At 40.4% G+C, this 19,819-nt stretch overlaps 1 protein-coding gene across 2 annotated transcripts in view; it reads right to left on the reverse strand.

Moving 5' to 3' along the window:
- Positions 1 to 19,819, reverse strand: part of macrod2 (mono-ADP ribosylhydrolase 2) — a 415,173-nt gene that overhangs the window by 72,795 nt on the left and 322,559 nt on the right. For both annotated transcript variants that reach the window (XM_022198433.2, XM_022198432.2), the window contains exon 8: positions 16,113 to 16,186. In XM_022198433.2, coding sequence (XP_022054125.1) covers positions 16,113 to 16,186 — 74 coding nt within the window. The remainder of the gene's footprint in view (positions 1 to 16,112; positions 16,187 to 19,819) is intronic.

A 19,819-nucleotide genomic window follows, 5' to 3' on the forward strand; every position in this document is an offset into this window, starting at 1 on the left:
CTGGAGCCAGCGTTATATAAACGGTGAGTTATGAAAACATCCGAGGATATCAGATGCAAAGTGGATATGTCAGAGATGGAGAGAACTCTTCAAAACACAGTGTTTGGAGAGCGAAGCGAGTTCAAGTGTACTCTGCATGTTCTGAAGGTCATCGCTCAGACAGTCTGTCTATCTTCATTACATCCAGGCTTGTTTTATGATATACAGGACAGCATATCAGACCTAGAGCTTGGCTGTGGATGTGAGAGGCTAGCTGACAGCTTATTTAATAACTGTTAGGCTTTGAAGTACAGCACAGGCAGCATTCAGACTCCCCGCCTGAAGCTAACCCAAGCTAAACCTCCTACACTGTTTCATCAGTTTGCATCAAGAAGCCATTAGATGCTCACAAAACACAGCACAGGTGTTGACAGGAGTCTTCACTACACTTCAGTAACAATATTAGACATGGACATATGGCTGATTACACCTCAGACTCTACAGAAAGTCAGTCACAACATAATGCAGCAATGATAACAGCAGGTGTAAATTATCAACAGACTAAATGCTGAAAGTTTTTTTTACCTGCTGACTATGGGTAATACAGGCATTTCTAATTAATATTAATTTAAATCTGCATTATAATTTATATTATTATCTATATACCCAATATAGCATATGATCCAATTTGGCTCCATTTATTTGAACTGCCTTTGTTACGATGGAGCTGTTTTTTCTAAAGCTTGTTATTCTGCTCGAAGCACAGTATTAGTTCATTTTCCAACAGCTCAACAACTCAGCAAAACAAATGATCACAGAATATGTTTCCTACCTTGCTCCTTGGGCTACTCTTTAACAGAGATGAAAAGCACTTTTAAAAACACTCTTTAAAGAAGTAGTATTTATGGCGATGGTCATAATTAAAAATAAAATCATACAGCACTGCTGATACAAAGTATCTTTAGGAAATCTAACGGGACTTATGTAAATGGTTTCAAACATCATTAAAAGCTTCACCAGTGAAATTAATGGAATATATTTACTTCAGAGACAGCATTTTTCACAAAGGTTGTGATTTCTCATAAAGGGAGTAATCACATAAATGTCTTTAATGCAGCTGAGTGGAATTAAACTAATTTACATTTTATTTTTGTGACATTTCAAAAGCTGATGACAATTTGAAAAAAAGTGGCTTTGTGCCATTTTGCATTAATGCCTCCTAGCAACGAGGAAAAGGCAATTGACATTCAACTTATGACATGAACTTTCTGGGTTTTACGAGTAAGGACAAATATCCGACAGAAAACTCTGGCATGAAAGTGCTGAAAAATCCCAGAGCCAGACAGACATATGAGATAATCAATAGAGTTCCCATTGGAGAATGAATGTCTGCAGTATAACCTCATTCTTTGAGAAAATCTTGTCTGCTCAGTTTGAGGTTTGCCCTCTTCAGATGAGAAAGCAGAATTACTGCGCATCAAAGGCAGAAAGTAGTACCAGATTTGCCAGAATACTTTAGCTCTGTATCCTTCAGATTAGATTTGATGTCCATCAAAGCTCTTATGAAAAACTCTATCTGTGGTGTTCACATTACAGAGTGAGAGTGCTTTTTATCCCTTAACTGTGAACAAATCTAATCCGATGACTTCATGAAGGGGTACATTTTCATTTTAGCAGTCAGGAGAGACTGTTAACAGTGATTAAAAAACAGGTGCAAATCCCATTGGTTTATTCCAGTTGTAGAAACACGCTCACACTGGACACCAGATTTATAAAATGCCGAAGCTCAAAGATGGAACCGGGGGAAAAGATTGAAGGAGCCTCTGATAAGCAGCTCAACAGTATGTTTTCATATACTTAACTCTACCCCACTCCAGTCCAACTTTTGTTCAGCCGAGAGGAAGTAATAAAAGCAGAAGACAAGTAAAAACCTCATAGCAGCACTGCTTTAGCTATGCTGGTTGAGCAGGGACAGACTTTGGTGTACTGTCAAAGTTCAGCACATAAATAGTAATTCAGTGCTCCAGGCGAGGAGAACACGGGAGTGTACTGGGGACCACTCTACAGGACGACAGCTTCTTAACGGGCTCCTCTGAATAAAAAATAGGAAACACAGAATACAGAGTGATAGGAAAAGCTGGGTGCATCAGCTGTTCTCTTTAATATAACTGGGATAAGGAGGGAAAAACCTTTGTCGGCCTATTAAATCTGAAAGAGGACTTTAGGCAGTTACAAATCGAAGAACCTTGCGCCCTGAACGGCAGTGTGCCTGCATCGAGAAAGCAGGTGAGAGTATAGTTTTTATGCAGGCCTTTTTATTGATTTAAAATTGAAATGCAGTTTATTACCCCATTAAGATGCTTCATACTGAAACCTAGACTTAACAGCGATAATACAATATAGCTATAGCTTACAGTTACTTCAAGAAATGAAAGGAGCAGCTTTATACTCTTCAATACATTTCTAATATTGTAATACTCAAATTTGGTTCGGTTCACACTGATTAGGTCGCAGCGTGGGGAAACACAACAATATAGAATCAACCAGTGCAAACAACTGAAGTATACAACATTACTGAGGAGCAGAGAGGCAATATCAGAGATTGCCCTGAGAGAGTGTAATGGAAAAGGACTTGTTCTGTCACAGCCTCTCATGGTGATAGAATGCCACATGCTCCCTCCTGACAGTGTGATATTGGCTTGGCACGAGCTTGATGAATGTATCAGCCATAAGTCAGACAAACCCCTTCCCTTCGTGAAACAGCACCTTCTAAGATGTTTATGCCAGGGTACAGAGACAGACAATGTGTAATAGGAATGGGACCTTTGTCTGAAATAGGGTTATGGAAAGTGGGCAGGCCCAATTCCAATCCAAGCTATTATTCCAAATGGAATGTTATTACTCTTTGAGGCTAGATGCATGGCTGCTTGGAAATGAGACGGGCATTTGGCTGGGGTGACTTTGCAGTACCCCTCGCGAAAATGAACGGCAACTTGCCGGCGCTTGGTAGTGGCAGAAGGTGAAGGAAAAGAAAAGGAGGGGAAGGATGGGTGAAGAGAGAATGAGGGGCAACCTTTCCCTGGGCAGGTGATGACCCAGCCCAGACCACCTGGCTTCCTGCCAGGGTCAAGCAATTAAAGCTGCCCTCCTCTGATTACTTTAGACAGCCTGAGGATACAGCGGGCCAGCAGATACTGTGCAGTCCGGGAACGTTGCACAAGGTAAAGAGGAGACAGCTCTGACGAAGGTTCAAGCTTGGGTCGCATTGTTAACATACACAGCCCTTATAAACATCACAAAAAATAAGCCGCTTTGCTTAATTATTTCTGCATTTGCATAGTAATGTGGCATAAACAGACTTGGTTGTCTCGAGGCCTTGTCACCCCTGCCCACAGCTTCACCAAATCTCCCTTCCTGCGCTTAATGTTACAATTCACAGTGATGAAAGGTTCTAAACACATTTAGTACAGCTTACGTTGGGCTGTAAGGATCTGGTTGGCTTTTTTGCAGTTTCCTTTAGCACCTCAGATAAGGTGTGAAGTTAGGACAAAAAGAACAGCCAGTAGAGGTGCTACACATTGAATCTATTTCTATCCAAATTCTGGTTCTACAGCCTTCACACAGCTTGTGTCTCCTGCTCTCTCCATCACCCCCTGCACCATCCTTTACCACGTAGCTGACCTCAGTGCCCAGACTTATCTCTGCAACCCTGTTGAGTTACAACATGTACCACACCTACTGTGCGAGCCTTGCTGGCTGAGCCCCACAGAGACAGATGCCCTTGTCAATCAGCACAGTGAAGATCATAAGTAATGTAAAAGGTAACAGTCAAACAATGACATAATTTAGAGACCTAATATTCAGACGGGAGGTGAAGGCTTTGGTTTACCATAATTATACGTAGTAATTATGGACACTGACCTGAAGCTTTTATCATCTCTCCTCTGCAGCTCAACAGAAAGCTCAGTCAGAAAAGGTAAACTGCATGGGGATTAGCTCCTCACAACTCAGCATGACTCAAACTAAACCACCGGTTCAACCTTTAACACGATTTTGAAAAGCATTCACACCCTTTTCCGGTTCACAGAATCAATGGAGTCTTACTGGAAATATGAACATTTAAGTCTCATCTTGAGCAGCCTTCTGCAAACTGTTGGTTTTTACAGGATTTTAATATCGGGTATTGAATGGAATATCAGAGAAACACAAGTGACTAACATTGAGACAAAATTTCTGTGTGGCCAACCTGATAATTCTCATCCATGTTCAAAACTCATGCAGATTTAAAACTCAAGGACTTGACGGGAACATGTGTGACATGACATATGCAAACATTAGACCATCTTTCACCCCTTTAACTATGGCAGCCCTTACTTCTGAATACAACCTTGGGCAAAAAAGTCCCCGGATCAAGTAATTTATGCTTAGAAATAAAACATTGACTTTCAAATGCTCCACCGCCTGAAGCCAGGCTTTGAGGCTGATTTGATCCCCCTTTGAGATGGTGAGAGATATGGCCCATTCCCCCTAATCACATGCCAGAGACTGTGCAATCACATAGCAACAGCCAAAGTAATCACTGCGGTGGTCTCCACCTTTCTCCCTGAACTGAGCCTCAACCCTACAACATCGGTAACGCTGGGAAGTTCTGCATATGTGCTCCTCATACAGAAACAGACACACAACAGTTGTGCTGTGCAGTATTCAAATTGAAAGCATGTTTGTTGATGGGCTGGTGGATAATAACCAACTGTGAATGACGGAAGAGCAGTGACCTCATGTAGCTACAAATATTTCAAGAAGGTTGAACATTTTTTGGATTTCTACCTTTCAGTGAGTGAACACTAAACTTGAAAACTTGAAATGTTAAATGGTGGATGCAACCAATCGTCTGCTTCATTTTTGAGATATTTTTTCAAGCAGCAAATAAAATGACTTGTGTTCTGTTTGTGGAACATCACACACTGGTAGGGACACACGAAAGTATGTGAATCTGATGAGTACAGATACTTAAACTGCAGCAAACTCCTTGACAGGCTTGTTCACTACACAACAATCATCCTCCTCTATCTGGTGATTTAGTAATCATGCTGCATACTGTGTAAATGGAAGGTGTGTCTAACCTGTGCTGCAACAAAATTTGCTTAATAACTATTTGTCCTGCAGATGCCAGAACATTTTCAACTGTTGTTGTGGCTTCTTGCAGAATATCAAAGACAAAATGTTATTACACTACAATACTGAGATATACAGTCTACCATTAATTTCAAACCTTCAAGTTTGTTAAATTATTTATCATTATTAAAAAGTTTTTCCAGTTGAAACATTAATAACTAAATTTTAATTTGTTTGATAAAGGATTTTTTTATATTATATTTTTATATGTAACTTAGAGGAGTCTGATTGGATACTGGTTTGCAGATAAAATACAATGTGATTGGGAAAACCAAATTATTATTATTTTACAAGCGATACACTTGACTACTTCACTGTACATATCCACTTCACAAACAAGTGTGTACAGTTTTCTTTTGCAGTACCAGTAAGTACTTCATTACAGTGGCAATGCTAACCAAGGTTATTTGTGTGTCCCAGACTTTATGGCTTAATATCAGCACAAGTGAAAAAGAGGACAGTGCAGTGGTCATAATGTTCTTCATCTGTTTCTGCAGGACATAGATAGACTACATAATTAATGTCTGTGATGAGTGTTCTTGTGACAGCACAGCGGAGGTTTTTTTTTGTATGTGTGTGTGTGTGTTGTCTGAACTTGTGACAGTCCGAACACGAGCTTGCTGGGTCGTGTACTTACAAGAGCATACACCAAACAGCGTGAACACACACACATACACACACACTGACAAAACATCTCCGCAGTAAAGGTCTCCATGCTTCAGCGTGGGGTACCGCAGTGTAAAATTGTGTTCAAACAGAGTGAATGAGCTAGCTGGAGTTTGATGAGTCTCCTGTCCTCTTCTAAACCAATAGCTCGACCCACTCTTGCTTTATCACGGTGTGCCAGCCTACTGCTATCTGTGCTACACTAAATCAATTAGCATGTCATTAAGATAGCTTGTTCCAGCACAGTAAGCATGGAGTGGGACTACAGTATCTACAGGAACAGAGAGAGCTGAACTCAGAGGGCATCATATCTTTGTGTCCATGTGTCAGAATGCGGTGGGCTGTGTTTATTGGTGGGCTCCGGGCATGTGTACAAGAGTACCTGCGTATGAGAGACAGCAGTTCCTTACAACTATACAACTAAACATCAAGGTCTTTCTCACCATGAATAAAGTGTTTAACATTGCTCTAAACTAATGCCAGAAATTTGTATTACCCAACAAAGTGTTTGGTATTTGTCAGCTAGTTCTGTAATCCTCAATAACACCCATAGCGATTACATTCAAAGCTTTATTTTAGTGCTCTACCTTGTTATCACAAACAACTTTTCAATTACCCCCCGAGAACGATGTAATCAATTCTGCGAGAAGAGTTTTATTTATTCTGTTATTAATTCTTTTCATTCTAAGTAACAGAACATGAACAGAGCATTCAATATTAATCTTCCTCAGAGCAGAAGACTCACAGACAGCTTAAATCAGAGAATAAGGTGATCATTCGACAATTACCAGGAGTAAAGCAACACCTTGGTCTTTGGACATAGATAGAGACGATAGGCTTAATCCCCATTCGAGCAGAAAGGATTTCTCTCTGAAGGCAAGAGCTCAATCGGACCATTCAGATAAACACTGAAAATACTGTAGCATTTGATGCTTGTGATAAACTTTTCTTTATCTGTGACAGCATGAGCACTTAATCAAAACTGCTTTTCCCTCCAAGGATAACATAACAGAGCTAAAAGTTGCACGCTTAAGAAACCACTTTCACTAGTGTCAATTCAAGAACTGGATCAATCATCTTAAATCTATTTAAACATTGAAACTAGTAGTATTTAACTACACCAACCTGAGGTCAAGGGAATCAAAGAGCACACATCATATTATCCAGAGTGAGCCAGATAATAAAATCGTCACATCATAAAAGCCATAAAAACCCCATTCTACTGCCTTGGGCCAAATGGCTGCCACTAATGTATTAGACTACATGGCATGAATTAGCACTGGTGCCAGAAAAGTAATTCTCTGGGCGAGAAAACTAAGAAGGCATTCATACACTCTCTCTAAAGCACCTCCACTGCCAAATATGCAGGTGTTTGACTGAAAGGCTGAAGAGAGAATACAATTCTCTTAGGTCAAATTATGCATCTAGATCCACATAAGACAGTATAGGATGTGGATGCAGAGTCGAGTGTTTAGTCATACTCTAGTCTCCTGATCGGTCCATGTCTTCCTCATGCTCTCAGTCACAGCAAACAATTCAAAAGGGCTAGACACTGACTTCAAAAGACCAGTTCTGGCTTTGAACACCATGCCAGTTGCACAAACCATCAGTGGCACATCACCATCCTTAAGGCATGCGCACAGCAAATTTGTGCCCCTCTTGACTACAGATGCAACACTTGGCAAAGACTTTCCACTGGATACTAGACAATAAAAACACCATGAAGAGGCAATGCAGCAAGAGAGAGCTGAAGTACTGCCCCACTTAGTGGTAGATTCTGTTCCAGTAGCTTTTAGTTCTCAAAGTATTTTCCTGTGGAGGGCTTCTTTCATCACTCTCAGTCGAACTCACTGGAGGTTTCAGTCCATAGCCTCATTTCATTTGAAACCTGCCACTGTACGGATTTAGTTGAGGTAAACTACACACGTTTTGGTCGGCTTGATTTTTAAAATCTCTATATACTATTTGTAAGAGAGGAAATATACACCAATCACTCAACAATAAAACCATTGACATTTAAAGTTAATAACATTCATCAACTCATCAAACAGCAGTGACTTCTAAAAGTTGATGTGTGAGAATTAGTATAAGTAGACAAGTGTAAGGACTTGAGTGACTTTGACAAGGGTCAAATTATGATGCATAGAAGACTGGGGCAGAGCATCTCCAAAACAGGAGGTCTTTTGGATTGTTCTCAGTGGTTAGTAGACAGGCGAGCAGCTACTAAAAGTTGTCAAAGGAAGGACAACAAGTGAACACATGACAGGGTCATGGGTGTCCGAGGCTCAGTGATTTGCATTTGGAGTGGAGGCTACCCGTGTAGTCCTACTGTTGCAGAAATTACAAAAAAAAACAAAAAAACGCAAAGATGGTTTTGATAGAAAGGTTTCACAAAACACAGTGCAGCTTGTTGTGTATGGGACTGTGAAGCTGCAGATGTCAGTAGGATGCCCTGTGGGAAGAAGGGTAGTTGGCAGAGGTAGTGTGATGCTCTGGGTGATGTTCTGCTGGGACACCTGTCCTTCGGTGCTGGAATTCATATGAATGTTACTTTGACACGTACCATCAACCAAGCATTGTTGCAGACCACGTACACACCGTCACGCCTGCAGTATTCCCTGATGACAGTGGTCTCCTCCAGCAGCATAATGCCCCCTACCATTAGAGGGGGGCTATAATTCTAAAAAATGACGGGAATGAATTCAAATTAACCACATATCCATAAAAACTACATTTTTCAAAATTATTTTGCATTTAGAGTTGGCTTCCCTTGGCTACTGGCACATATGTGAAAACCGCAGATTCGCGCATTTTTGCCTTAATAACACACTGGGAGTTTATCATCAAGGTCATGTAGACCATTATGTGGCCAAACTGAATACATGCATTCAATTACTTATTTGACTGGTGAAGGTCTACAAGATTTAAAGGAAAACTTACCACTTGATTGACCATTAACAATACCAGGTTACCGTTTGACCTTTCCCAAAACCACAATTCTCCAAGTATAATGTTTGCATTGATGTAAGTCACATATGACTGTGTTTAACCACATTTTCTTAACATTTTGTCGATACAATGAACAAGTTGCCATATTTTTTTTGTCTCCAGGCAGGTCACACTGTGAACATCATATTAGCTTTGCAGCATCATTGATATTGACATTAACCACGTTGACATACCAAAAGAAGCAGTCACTTAGGGTAGGGTAATTCAACCTGAAATCTTTACTCTTTACACTTTTTTGAAAAGGTGATTTGCATTATTTCATATCATTCCTTCTTTGAGATTTTTGTTAGATTTTCAAGTAATTTAATACCATGGAGAGTAAAAGCACCAGAAAAGATCTGAGAAGCAGAGGCAATGTCGATGACACTAATATTTCAGAAGTTTTTCCGCTGGTTGAAAAGTTTAAAAAGGAGAAGTTGCCTACGTACAAGGAAGTCATAGGGTTAGTGAGGAACAAGGCTCAGAAAAAACATATGATGAAGCTATTTCTGATGTATCCTCTATTCTCTTGGAACACTGGGTTTCGAGAAACATATATACAGTTTCCAGGCCAATGATCAAAACGAAACTGAAGGCAGAAGTCACAGAGTTTCGTAACATCAGCAAAACTCACAAAAGCAAGCAGGGTGAGACATGGAAGAAGCGCTTTCAGAATCTTAAGGCCAAACAAGACAAATTCTTTGATATATTCTGTGAAAATGAGCATCAGAGGGCTAAACTTGAGGAGAAATATGGAATCCCAATGCTTGAAGAAGACTATCAGTACCTCCAGTCAATGAGAACTGATGGCTCAGCAAGATGTCAGGCAAAGGTTGACAAAAAATGGCATAATCAGCAAGAAAAGAAAAAAGAAAGTGAGGCTCTTTATGTTAAACGGCAGTATGGTGAGAAGTCCTTTGCTGCTGTATCCTCTTCAGAAATTACACTGACTGATGAATCAAGTGAAGAGGATGCATCCACAATAGACCCTGCAGATCCTGAGTATAACCCTGACAGTCCTAAGAAGGAAGCTAATCTGCTGCATGTTGAGAACAGAAAATTCAGTATTTTGAATAGACTGAAGGACCAAGGCGGACCATTCACGGCAGCTGAACATGTTGATGAGTATCTTCAGAATACAGCAGATGACCTAAAGAGGAAGACCAAGAGAATGAAAGATGAAGTTACATATGCCAGAGATACCTCAGTATCACTACCCACAACAAGCCCTGTCTTCAGGATGTTCAACACTGAAGGTCGAAAGTGGAAGATGTTGACTCCTGAACAGTTTGGTGACAATCTTAAGGTTCTATTAGGCAAGACCAAGGACAGATCTACAGTGACACTGTCAGACTTTTGTTTGTCCCTGGAGCAACTTCCCTCTTGTTCGATCAAATAGCTGAATGAGAATAGCCTTACATGTGTCAGACATACAAGGATGCATATTGAATATTTCTGCAAAATAACGATGTAGTCATGTATTTCATAAAATGCCAGTAGCCACAAGAAGCCAAATCACAGAGAGTAATAACATTTAGATAGCTTCTTTATGTACAATAAAGGTTTATTTAAACTCATTCCAGGGTGTTTTTCCTCCAAAAAGGCATTTATAGCCCCCCTCTACTACCATACTGTAAAAACTGTTCAGAATGGTTTGAGGAACAGGACAAAGAGTTCACAACGTTGACTTGGCCTTCAAATTCAGCAGATTTGAATCCCATCGAGCATCTGCAGGATGATCTGGAATAATAAGTTTGATCCATGGAGGCCCCACCTTGCAACTACAGGAAGGATCTAACTGCTAAAGTCTTGCTGCCTGATGCCACAGGGTGCCTTCAGAGGTCTGCAGAGTCCAGGCTTTGACAAGGTAGAGCTGTTTTAGCGGCATGACAAGAGCTAGTGATTAGGCTGGTCATTTTTATGTTATGGTTAATCAATGTATAAATGTACAAAAGAAAGGAAATTAAATCTGTACAAGAAAATAACACTACTAATAGGGAAATAAATGAAAGGAATGAAGAAACTTCTGGTCATTAACAGACTGAGTAACAGTCACCAGGACCAAGTTATTATCTATAAGCAACATAGAATGTAGATTAATACAATGTTGAATACAATAAAAAGAAACTGGTATCTCTTTAGATAATGGTTTATTTTATAGCAAAAAATTCAAATGTGAATATTTTCTTGTTCAACTATAAATCTTTAAATGCTGGTCTACAAAAGCAGGACTTTGAATATGTCAGCTTCAGGAAATTGTGACTGGAATTTTGTTGTACTTTTTTTTGTTACAGAAAATAACTGATTGATTGACTTATTGATGATTAGGTCCAATAATAAAATACACATGTTGAACTGTTTAAAGTAGTTTGTCCTTTGTACCGCTACAGGTCCCAGATTTAATGTATGTTTTTCTGAGCTCAAAGGTCTGATGATTCTAAGTACCTTACATGTAGGTGAGTGCAATGCAACACACAAAAAGGAATTGTCAATATGCACCATGGAAAATTATTTGCTATGAAATTAACCCTCATCAGTACACCTGAAAAAAAACCTATTAATCCGTACACTTGGGTTCCAGCTGGACCCCGGTAGTATTTCATCTGTTCCGCGTTTCTGTACCTGTCCATATCCTCTCAATATATATTTTCCTAAAACATGTGTCGTCTCTAGATACAAATATGAAAGAAACAATGAAATTACTATTGATGATTACTGATGTGTATTGCTTACAATATTAGTATAATAATTCCTGAATTGAAATGAAACAGTGCAACTGAGACTGAAAAATCCAACTTACAAATAAAACAATTTGACAAGTTATATACACCTGCAGTTTGCATGGACCTCAGGTGTCCTGATGAGGATTAAATTGCTATCAAAATAAATCTGCACATGTTTTACACTTTAAACATGTTGTACACAAATAAAAAATAAAATAACAGTTTTACCTTCATTCTAATGATAAAGTGTTCCAATTTTGCTGTTCATTACAGAATGATGTGTCACTTTAACATGCATCCTGCTTCAGCCTTTTTGAAAGACCAATAAAATAAACCTTGCACTGAAATGACACTGTCTGGATGAAACTAATGGAACAGGCTTAAAAAGGGGGCGGTCTTTTTGCAACCTCTCAAGCAATTCATCATAATTTCAACCACCATGTATAGTAGGGGATAAACAAGCAGCACATATGTGGTCACAGTGCACAAAAATGAAATCCACATTTTCTGAAGAGGAACCACACAATAAAGTCATTGTAACGGTAGCCATCCATCTTATTCAGCTGAATGACAATAAATGCCTCAATGCTGTCATGTTATAGCTCCATCTGCCAAAATGCAGACAGCCTCCTAAACTGATATCCACTCACATAGAAAAACACAATCATACAAAGCATACAAAAATGGCATTTATTCCTAATAGTCACTTGACATTTGTCACAAACTCTCCAGCATTGGCTTGGGATGGAATTTATTATCAGGTGTCTTAAATGACAAATGCTACTAAGGTAAACAGATCATTGACAGAAAAGGAAACGGGATGTAAACACCTGTTTGGGGAGCATCATTGGCACAGTGGAGTGCTTAATGCTAAAGCCCAAACCAGAGTGATGTTGAAAGGTGAAATCTCTACACATCAATTTTGTCCTGAGCAGCCCAGTGCAGCAGAGCTTATTACAGACTCTCAATCTGTCTCAAGTGCTCAGACTGTGTCAGTAATGCTGGGCTGCTGGGCCCTCGAAACGCTTCATTAAAAAGCTTGGCCATCCAGAGCACATCCGTGGCAGCCAAATAAAGTGTCAGACCACATTTTTCATCTGCAGATTAAACCTATGTAAGCCTGAATTAAACCAAATTAGATCTGAAAATGAGAAATAAACCAAAGCCAGATGAGCGGAGAGCCATGTGTGCCGTGAGCAGGAGGAAACTGCTCCAGTGCCATATGGAGAACTGGTTGTGTTGTGTTGTCACTGCCTCCGTATCTGCAACCCCTTATGCATTTTTGAAGAGATTAGAGCCTTCTGGTCTGTTGTTTATACATACCCACATATTCTATTTCATTTATTCGTGAGGAGGATACACGGAAGCAGAGGCTGACCTCCCTTATTCTTTCATCTATTGTGATCTGAAGGATCATTCATGCACTCTAGTCTCTCTAGATTAAAGGATCTGTTCTTCCTGACCATAGCAAGGCTGTTTATTCTTCCACAATGGAAGTCTAGGTGCTTTTAAGAGTGAATTTCATGCTGGCATTGGGGCCCTTTGTGTGCTGGCGAGTGTATCAGGGCTACACTGTGCTGGCCTGGGAGATAAACTTACTGCTAATCAATCACACACCAACGTGTTTTTTCCGTTCTCTCGTCCTGTATTGCACACACGTTACACACACAAAGCATTTTGCTATTGGATGTAAGAGTATCCTCTGACCTCAGACCCTCTTGTGTGCACATTTCAATCAGCGGGCAATTACAGACAAACGGCTGTGCGGGGGACTACACCTTGATAGATTCAAATGTATCTCAAATGGATAACACACGTACACATACAGAGCCAGACGTGCACAGACGATGCTATCATGTGTGTTTGTGGAGAGGGTTGCAATGGGGGGACTGTGGCCTGTACTCCGACACCCTCCATATGTTAGATCCTCAGCCAGCCCATTGTGCTAACATCCAGCCATAATAGCACAATATCTTCCCCAAAGCAGGGTCCTTACCATGGCCTTCAAATGACTCGTCTCTATGGACGCCCACAACACAGGCTCCTTGGGGCTGAATGCACAGAGCTGAAGGTGAGTGAGCAGAGCAATCTAACCCTATTGTTCCGTGCATGACAAACTGGGCTTCAAACCTCTCATTCTCAGTGCATCTTTGCAAAGCTGTGCTCAATCTGTGTTATGTGCAACTGTAGAAAGGCAGATCTTTTGAAATACCACATGCTGCATCTCATCACCTTGTGATTGTCTTTGGAGAGTGAGAAAATGAAAAAACTCCAATGTGAAGGAAAAGAAACAACTTGAACAATACTGTACACTTAGGGCTTCTATTCAGAAAGTCTTTATAAATTCTTAGGCTCTGTGCAGTAAACAACTGTCGGCTTATAATTTTTTCATGGGTTGACATAGAAAAACACAGTCATGTCAGCTATCAATCATGTTGACAGTGTCAATCGAATAAAACTGCAATGATAAATTATATTTTGAAACATATCTGACAAAGCCAGGAGTATTCATTTTAACATTTAATGTGCGAAAAATGCTAACAGAGCAAACACTGGAGGCATCGTGCCGTTCCTCCAGGCATTATTAAATTCCATTAGACGCTTGTTTGAATTCTACTTGAATTTTCTGTTCAATCTGGTTAAAGCTAAACTGACATAATTACTTAAAAGGGATATTTTAACATCATGTATTAAAATCTGTTTTGGGATGCACCAAGAGAAACAAAGCACTAAGCAATGGCTAATGAACTGAAGATTGGAGGGAAGACCTCCTGCTCCAGTGTATGTTATCCTGTGGTTTGACTGGAACACTTTCCAATGTAACAAAAATACTGCTGTGCTTCTGGGTAGAATGTATCACTTTATTCTCTCTGATCTTGTTAAAAGCTTATCACTCTTGGTTTAGTTAGAGTTGATGATCCATTGCTTGTGCTGGTGGAGCTTTGCCAAACAGTGTTCGGGGAAGCCTCCACAGATGTCTGCCCCTCTCCATGAATTGTAAAATTTTTCACTTGATCCCCCCACACCAGATATGTTTATCATTCGATGCATCACAAAATAATGCGTTCAGAGCGACAGTGCAGTCTCTGCACAGCAACAGCAACCTCAGATGTTGAACCACACAGCTACAAAAGTCAGCCTAGCACATTAGCTTGTTATTTACAGACGGCAATAAGCTATATGAAACCTTCTCCATGCCAGAGAGTTGATGGATTCCCCAGCTACATGCTACAGGGATCATCGGGCAGAGAACAAGCGCTGCAAACATAGCACATTAATAGCAAAGTAATCTAACTGTATCATTTGGCTGCCTGTTCGCAACATCCATAACACCCAGCTGAGGGACGCTGTAGCACATCAAGCTGTGAGCTTTATAAAACACCTCAATCCACAGTGACAGATAAAAACAGCACACAGTAAACACAGATGACCTTCGAAGGCTACCATCACTTACTGACGCAAAAACTGATAAATGTTCTGTAACGCCTTAAACAGCCTCCTGACAACCAGACAAAATTCTATCATCGTGAGCCGAAAAAAAAGTCATGATGGATAGAACAGTGCTGCTATAAAAGCCTCATGTAACTAACTCATAATTGCTTGCTTTACAGTTTGTTCAAGCTTTAATTTAGTCATCACAACAGTTTGTCATGGAGTTTGACCCTCTTAATTAGTGGTAACACACTACAAGATAATACCATATAAAGGTGTTGACACAGTGGGTGAAGAACAAACAATTTCCCAACTTTGACAGCTTCAGAGTTGCTCGATAATCAGTTCTAATCTGACTTCAAGGCGATGCAGCACAGAAACTAGTAGGAAACGATAGCTCTGTCAACTAGCACATCAGGGTTTGTTTTTCTCACTGTCTGCAGAAAAGTGATCTCTGTGCTGAAGATCTGCAGAATGTAGCTCTTCAAAGAAAGTGGTTTTGAAATGAAAATATTCACATTAATGTCAGTTTCCTCTAGTTGAGTCTAAAATATTGTGTTTTCCAGTGGTCACTTCAAATGATGATTATTTTACCTAATAGATAAAATTGAAGATGATCATCTGGCTGTTAGATTACGTCCTTGTGGTTGTCGGATAAAATGATTATGTTTGTGTGTGTTTTCCACCAAATATGCTGTGGTAAACCGGCAGTTTTGATCATGAATGACTGGATAGTTAAGACTTCAGTCCTTGGAAGTCATAATTATAATTTATCTAATACAAAAAACAATTTTAGATAATTTCATCTTACGTGTTTATGTTCTTCTGGGTTTAATAGCTCTCACCAGAATAGACCAATTAAACAGTCAACAGACCATTTAAGGCCTGATTAGTGTCCGACTGCTTTATAATTTGATATGCATGCAGACCACAAACTAAATGGTTGATCAAGCAAGGCAGGTGGATAAGATGTCTGTCTGATGGTGAGATGCATGACAATTAGGGTTTTGTGCTTCTGCTGTGGTCTAATCATCTCTGCTCAAAGCAAATCAACAAAAGCACAAAATAGATTGTGCCTTCACACATGGATAAGTGGTTTCAGATTGACAGCTTTCTGTTTTGAACATGCATTATGCTGGCATGTCCTACCTTATCAGGATTCTCTTCGATCCAGCTTTTTACCGTGTTCAGAGCAATGTCAGCTGCAGGCTCATTGGGAAAGCCTAGAGAGAAAGAACACGGTCAATACCACTTGTATCCAACATGCAAATGCCAGAGGGAGACAAAAACAGACAAGCAAACAGACAGACTAACTGATATCTCCACAGGTAACAGCATTTCTACTAAATCAATGGAAAGCTGCTTGTCTCTGGTAGATGAGACCAGCTGTCTGATAAACTGCCGTAGACGTGTGTTGCCAGATGCATAGTAATGTGAAAACACAAAGAGACATATTTCAGGGGCAAGTGTGTATACATGGTACATATATATGTTTTTGTGTAAATATGCACTACTGTTCAAAAGTTTGGAGTCACTTAGAAATGTCCTTTTTAAAAAAAAAAAAAAGAAAAGGAGTTGCAGCAATGACTGTTCTCGCTGGAAATTGCTGATCTTCAATGGAATATCTACATAGGGGTACAGAGACCCATTTCCAGCAACCATCACCCGTGTTCTAATGCTGCATTGTGCTAGCTAATCATGTTGAAACGCACACACACGTACACACACACATATATTTGTACATATATGCAAACACACACACACACACACACACACATTTGTACATATTATACACACACACACACATATATATTTGTACATATACGCACACACACTCACATCTGTTTCACACCTTAACTCATTACCACCTCAAGCAGAAATGCTTAATGTTTTGTTTTTATTAGGAAACTACACTTAGATGTGTGATTATTCACACTAACCTACTGCATTTTATCAGCTTGCCAGATTGAATTTGCAGTGAAGTTAAAATAGCAAAAAATCAGTCTGACAAACCACCATACAAGTCACAGCAGTGATGCCAGCACTGGAACCCTAACAATGTGTTAAACACAATGTACTGATGGAAAATGAAAAACTGTGATTTGATTAACTTTTTAATGAGGCCAGCTAAGAGACAGTCTTGCCAGACGTTAGATTGCAGATGTTTCCCTTCTCCTGCTATCTACATGTTACAGTTTGAAATACCCTTCACAAAATTTTAAATTTTGTAAGACATTTTTTACCCAGTGAATTAGCCATTTCAGTTAAATTAATACTCTGTTCCAACAAACATTCCTCCCTGCCGCTATTTTGAAGTAACACAGTTGCTACATCCTTTACTTGATTTCATTGGTTTCTGGATTGGTTTAAAGAAAAACAAACAAGCCAGAGATTTTTTCCCTCTGTTGCATAATAATTATAAAGCACAGATAGACCATTTAGTGCTGTAGAATAATCTGGTTATGCAAAACTATCTCAGGAAAATCTCTGCTGGATGCTGATCTCATAATCATTTGCTTCCACTGTAGAGAACTTTCCATGACCAAAAAAGACACTTACAGTGACTGACTGACTTTTGAGGCCAGCCTAACTAACAGCTGAAGAGTATGCCATGAGCAAAAGCGCTGACAACCTGTTACAGAGTTGCATTTCAGCTCTCTTCATTTCAAAGTAATTATAGTTTGGTTTTCGGTGGCTTTCACAATACTTGACACAAACACTTTACTCTGAAGCCTCTGCACAAGCCCTCAAGGTAGTTAGAAGTCGCCCTGCGAGTTCAACCTTAACGCCGTGTGCCCTATGCAAAGTGAAGAGCAGAAGCCAACAAACAAACATGGCCTATTTTCTCAGTCACGATGACCCAGTTCAGGATTTAAAACTAGACTCTCATCCATTTTCTAACCCCTGACCTCCACAAGGGACCACAGGTTGCGGCAGACAGTCTCTTCTTCTAACCACAGAGGTCAAGACCTCAATTTCAACACACATCTACCGATACAAGGGCCACGCCACAATTGCAACCTGTTGGTTATTGCATGGGTCACATTTTCAAATATTTTCCTTTCCTGGGTCATTGCCACAGCTATAACATTCTATGACCTATGAAACAGCCTTACAAGTACCGCAACGACCTCTATCCTTTAAATCGGATGTAAAGAAAAATGAAAAGCCACGCAGCTTTAAACCTACATTTCCTGAATTCTTTCATCTCTCACTCAGACCACCTGCTGTCAAAGCCTCGCTATAACTATGCTCTAAATGCTCCACAGCCACCTGCCTTGACAGTCAAGATATACTGTATCTAGTGTTATGCCCCTCACATTCACCTATCTGACTACAGTTGATGTCTCTCTCTTTCTGTTTTTCTTCTCCTCCCCTTTCTCAGCTTGACAGGGGTTATAGTGAGGAGAGAAGAGAGGCTGAGGTGCTGCTGAGCCCTGGCTGAGCTCCTGTTCAAGCTCAGGGTGAAGCAAGATGTGAGCTGCATACCAGCCAGCAGTGGCAGTCTGTCTGCTCCTATGCCTGAGTTAGACAGCGTCTGCAGACAGTGTTCACGGCTCCTGTCCTTCAGAAGCTGTCCCATTAGCTGTGTGCTCAGAATCTAATCCAGAATGCCAAATTGCTCTGCAGGTCACCTGATTCCTCCGGTCTCCCAAGCACACTTAACCTTTACAATGATATCACTTTTTCTGCTGATGTTTCCTTTTTGAATAGCTGTTTCCACACCTATGCAGGTGTATCGACACTCCGACTCGCACATCAAGTAACATAGGCAAACAGATGTGCAGAAGACGAGAAAGCTGAGGAAAACAGATCCCATGAGATTGGACCTGCTGTTTAGAAGGAGCACACATGAAGAGAGTGGCAGAGAAGTAAGCGCACAAACAAATGAAACAAGTAAATTGTTAGAGATATGAGGACCTGCCTCTGTGCCCTCAGAGAAACATCAGATTTCCAGCTAAAAACAGGTTTATGTCATAATAGAAAATTCTGGTCACCATAAGTGAGTGGATAGCACTGAGTACATTTAATCTATTCAGAGTGAAGTTCCTACAAATGCCCTATTGATTTGAGAGCTAGACCTATTAATCATAGCAGAGCTGAAAAAGGAGAAAGAGAGAGAGAGAGAGAGAGGTGAAAAGAGGTGATCTAGAGACGGAAGAAAAGGTAACAGGAAAATAGAATGATAGACAAACAATGCTGGAAAAGAGTTGACAGAGTCAGACGGAAAGCTGGAAAAAGGTGTTAGAGCAGTTGGGGGCAGCTTGGCAGAAGAACCCTGCTTGACAGTAACATCAATGGCACAAGGTCAACAGCAGCGGTTTGAGTGCATCAGCAGCTCTCTCACATCATTTGTCTCCTCCACAGTATCCACCACTTTTAACTTTCCTCACCTCCTCCCTCTTCGCCTCTCTGCCCCTGTCAGCTTGCCCCAGTATGTTTATATTGTGAACAGATATAATAAAACACTCCCCGCCCTCAGTTCCACCACCCCGCTTGGCTCCCAGAGCTGTTGACACAATCCACTTTCTAAATGATGTTCAGAACAGGATTGAGTGAGTTGACTCTTTTATATGCTCAAGTACACACAAAATGAAGAAGTTCAGTGTTTTATTTCAAAATCTTCTCAAAACCGCCTTCTTATTCTTTGCCATTACAATGATTTTCCATGTGTGGAGGGTTCGGTAAAAGCCAATCCGTCAGCTCGTGGGGAGCTGGCATCAGGCACAGTGATGGTGGGCCCTCCAGGGTCCCTGCACTGCTTGGCTCGGCGCTCTCTGGGAATATGGCCGGCTCAGAGAGATTTGTCTTAGTGAGCTGCACTGATGGGATATGTGCAGCGCAGCGCCACTGAT

This window comes from Acanthochromis polyacanthus, chromosome 15 (assembly GCF_021347895.1).
Source record: "Acanthochromis polyacanthus isolate Apoly-LR-REF ecotype Palm Island chromosome 15, KAUST_Apoly_ChrSc, whole genome shotgun sequence".
In the NCBI taxonomy this organism is placed as follows: Eukaryota; Metazoa; Chordata; class Actinopteri; family Pomacentridae; genus Acanthochromis; species Acanthochromis polyacanthus.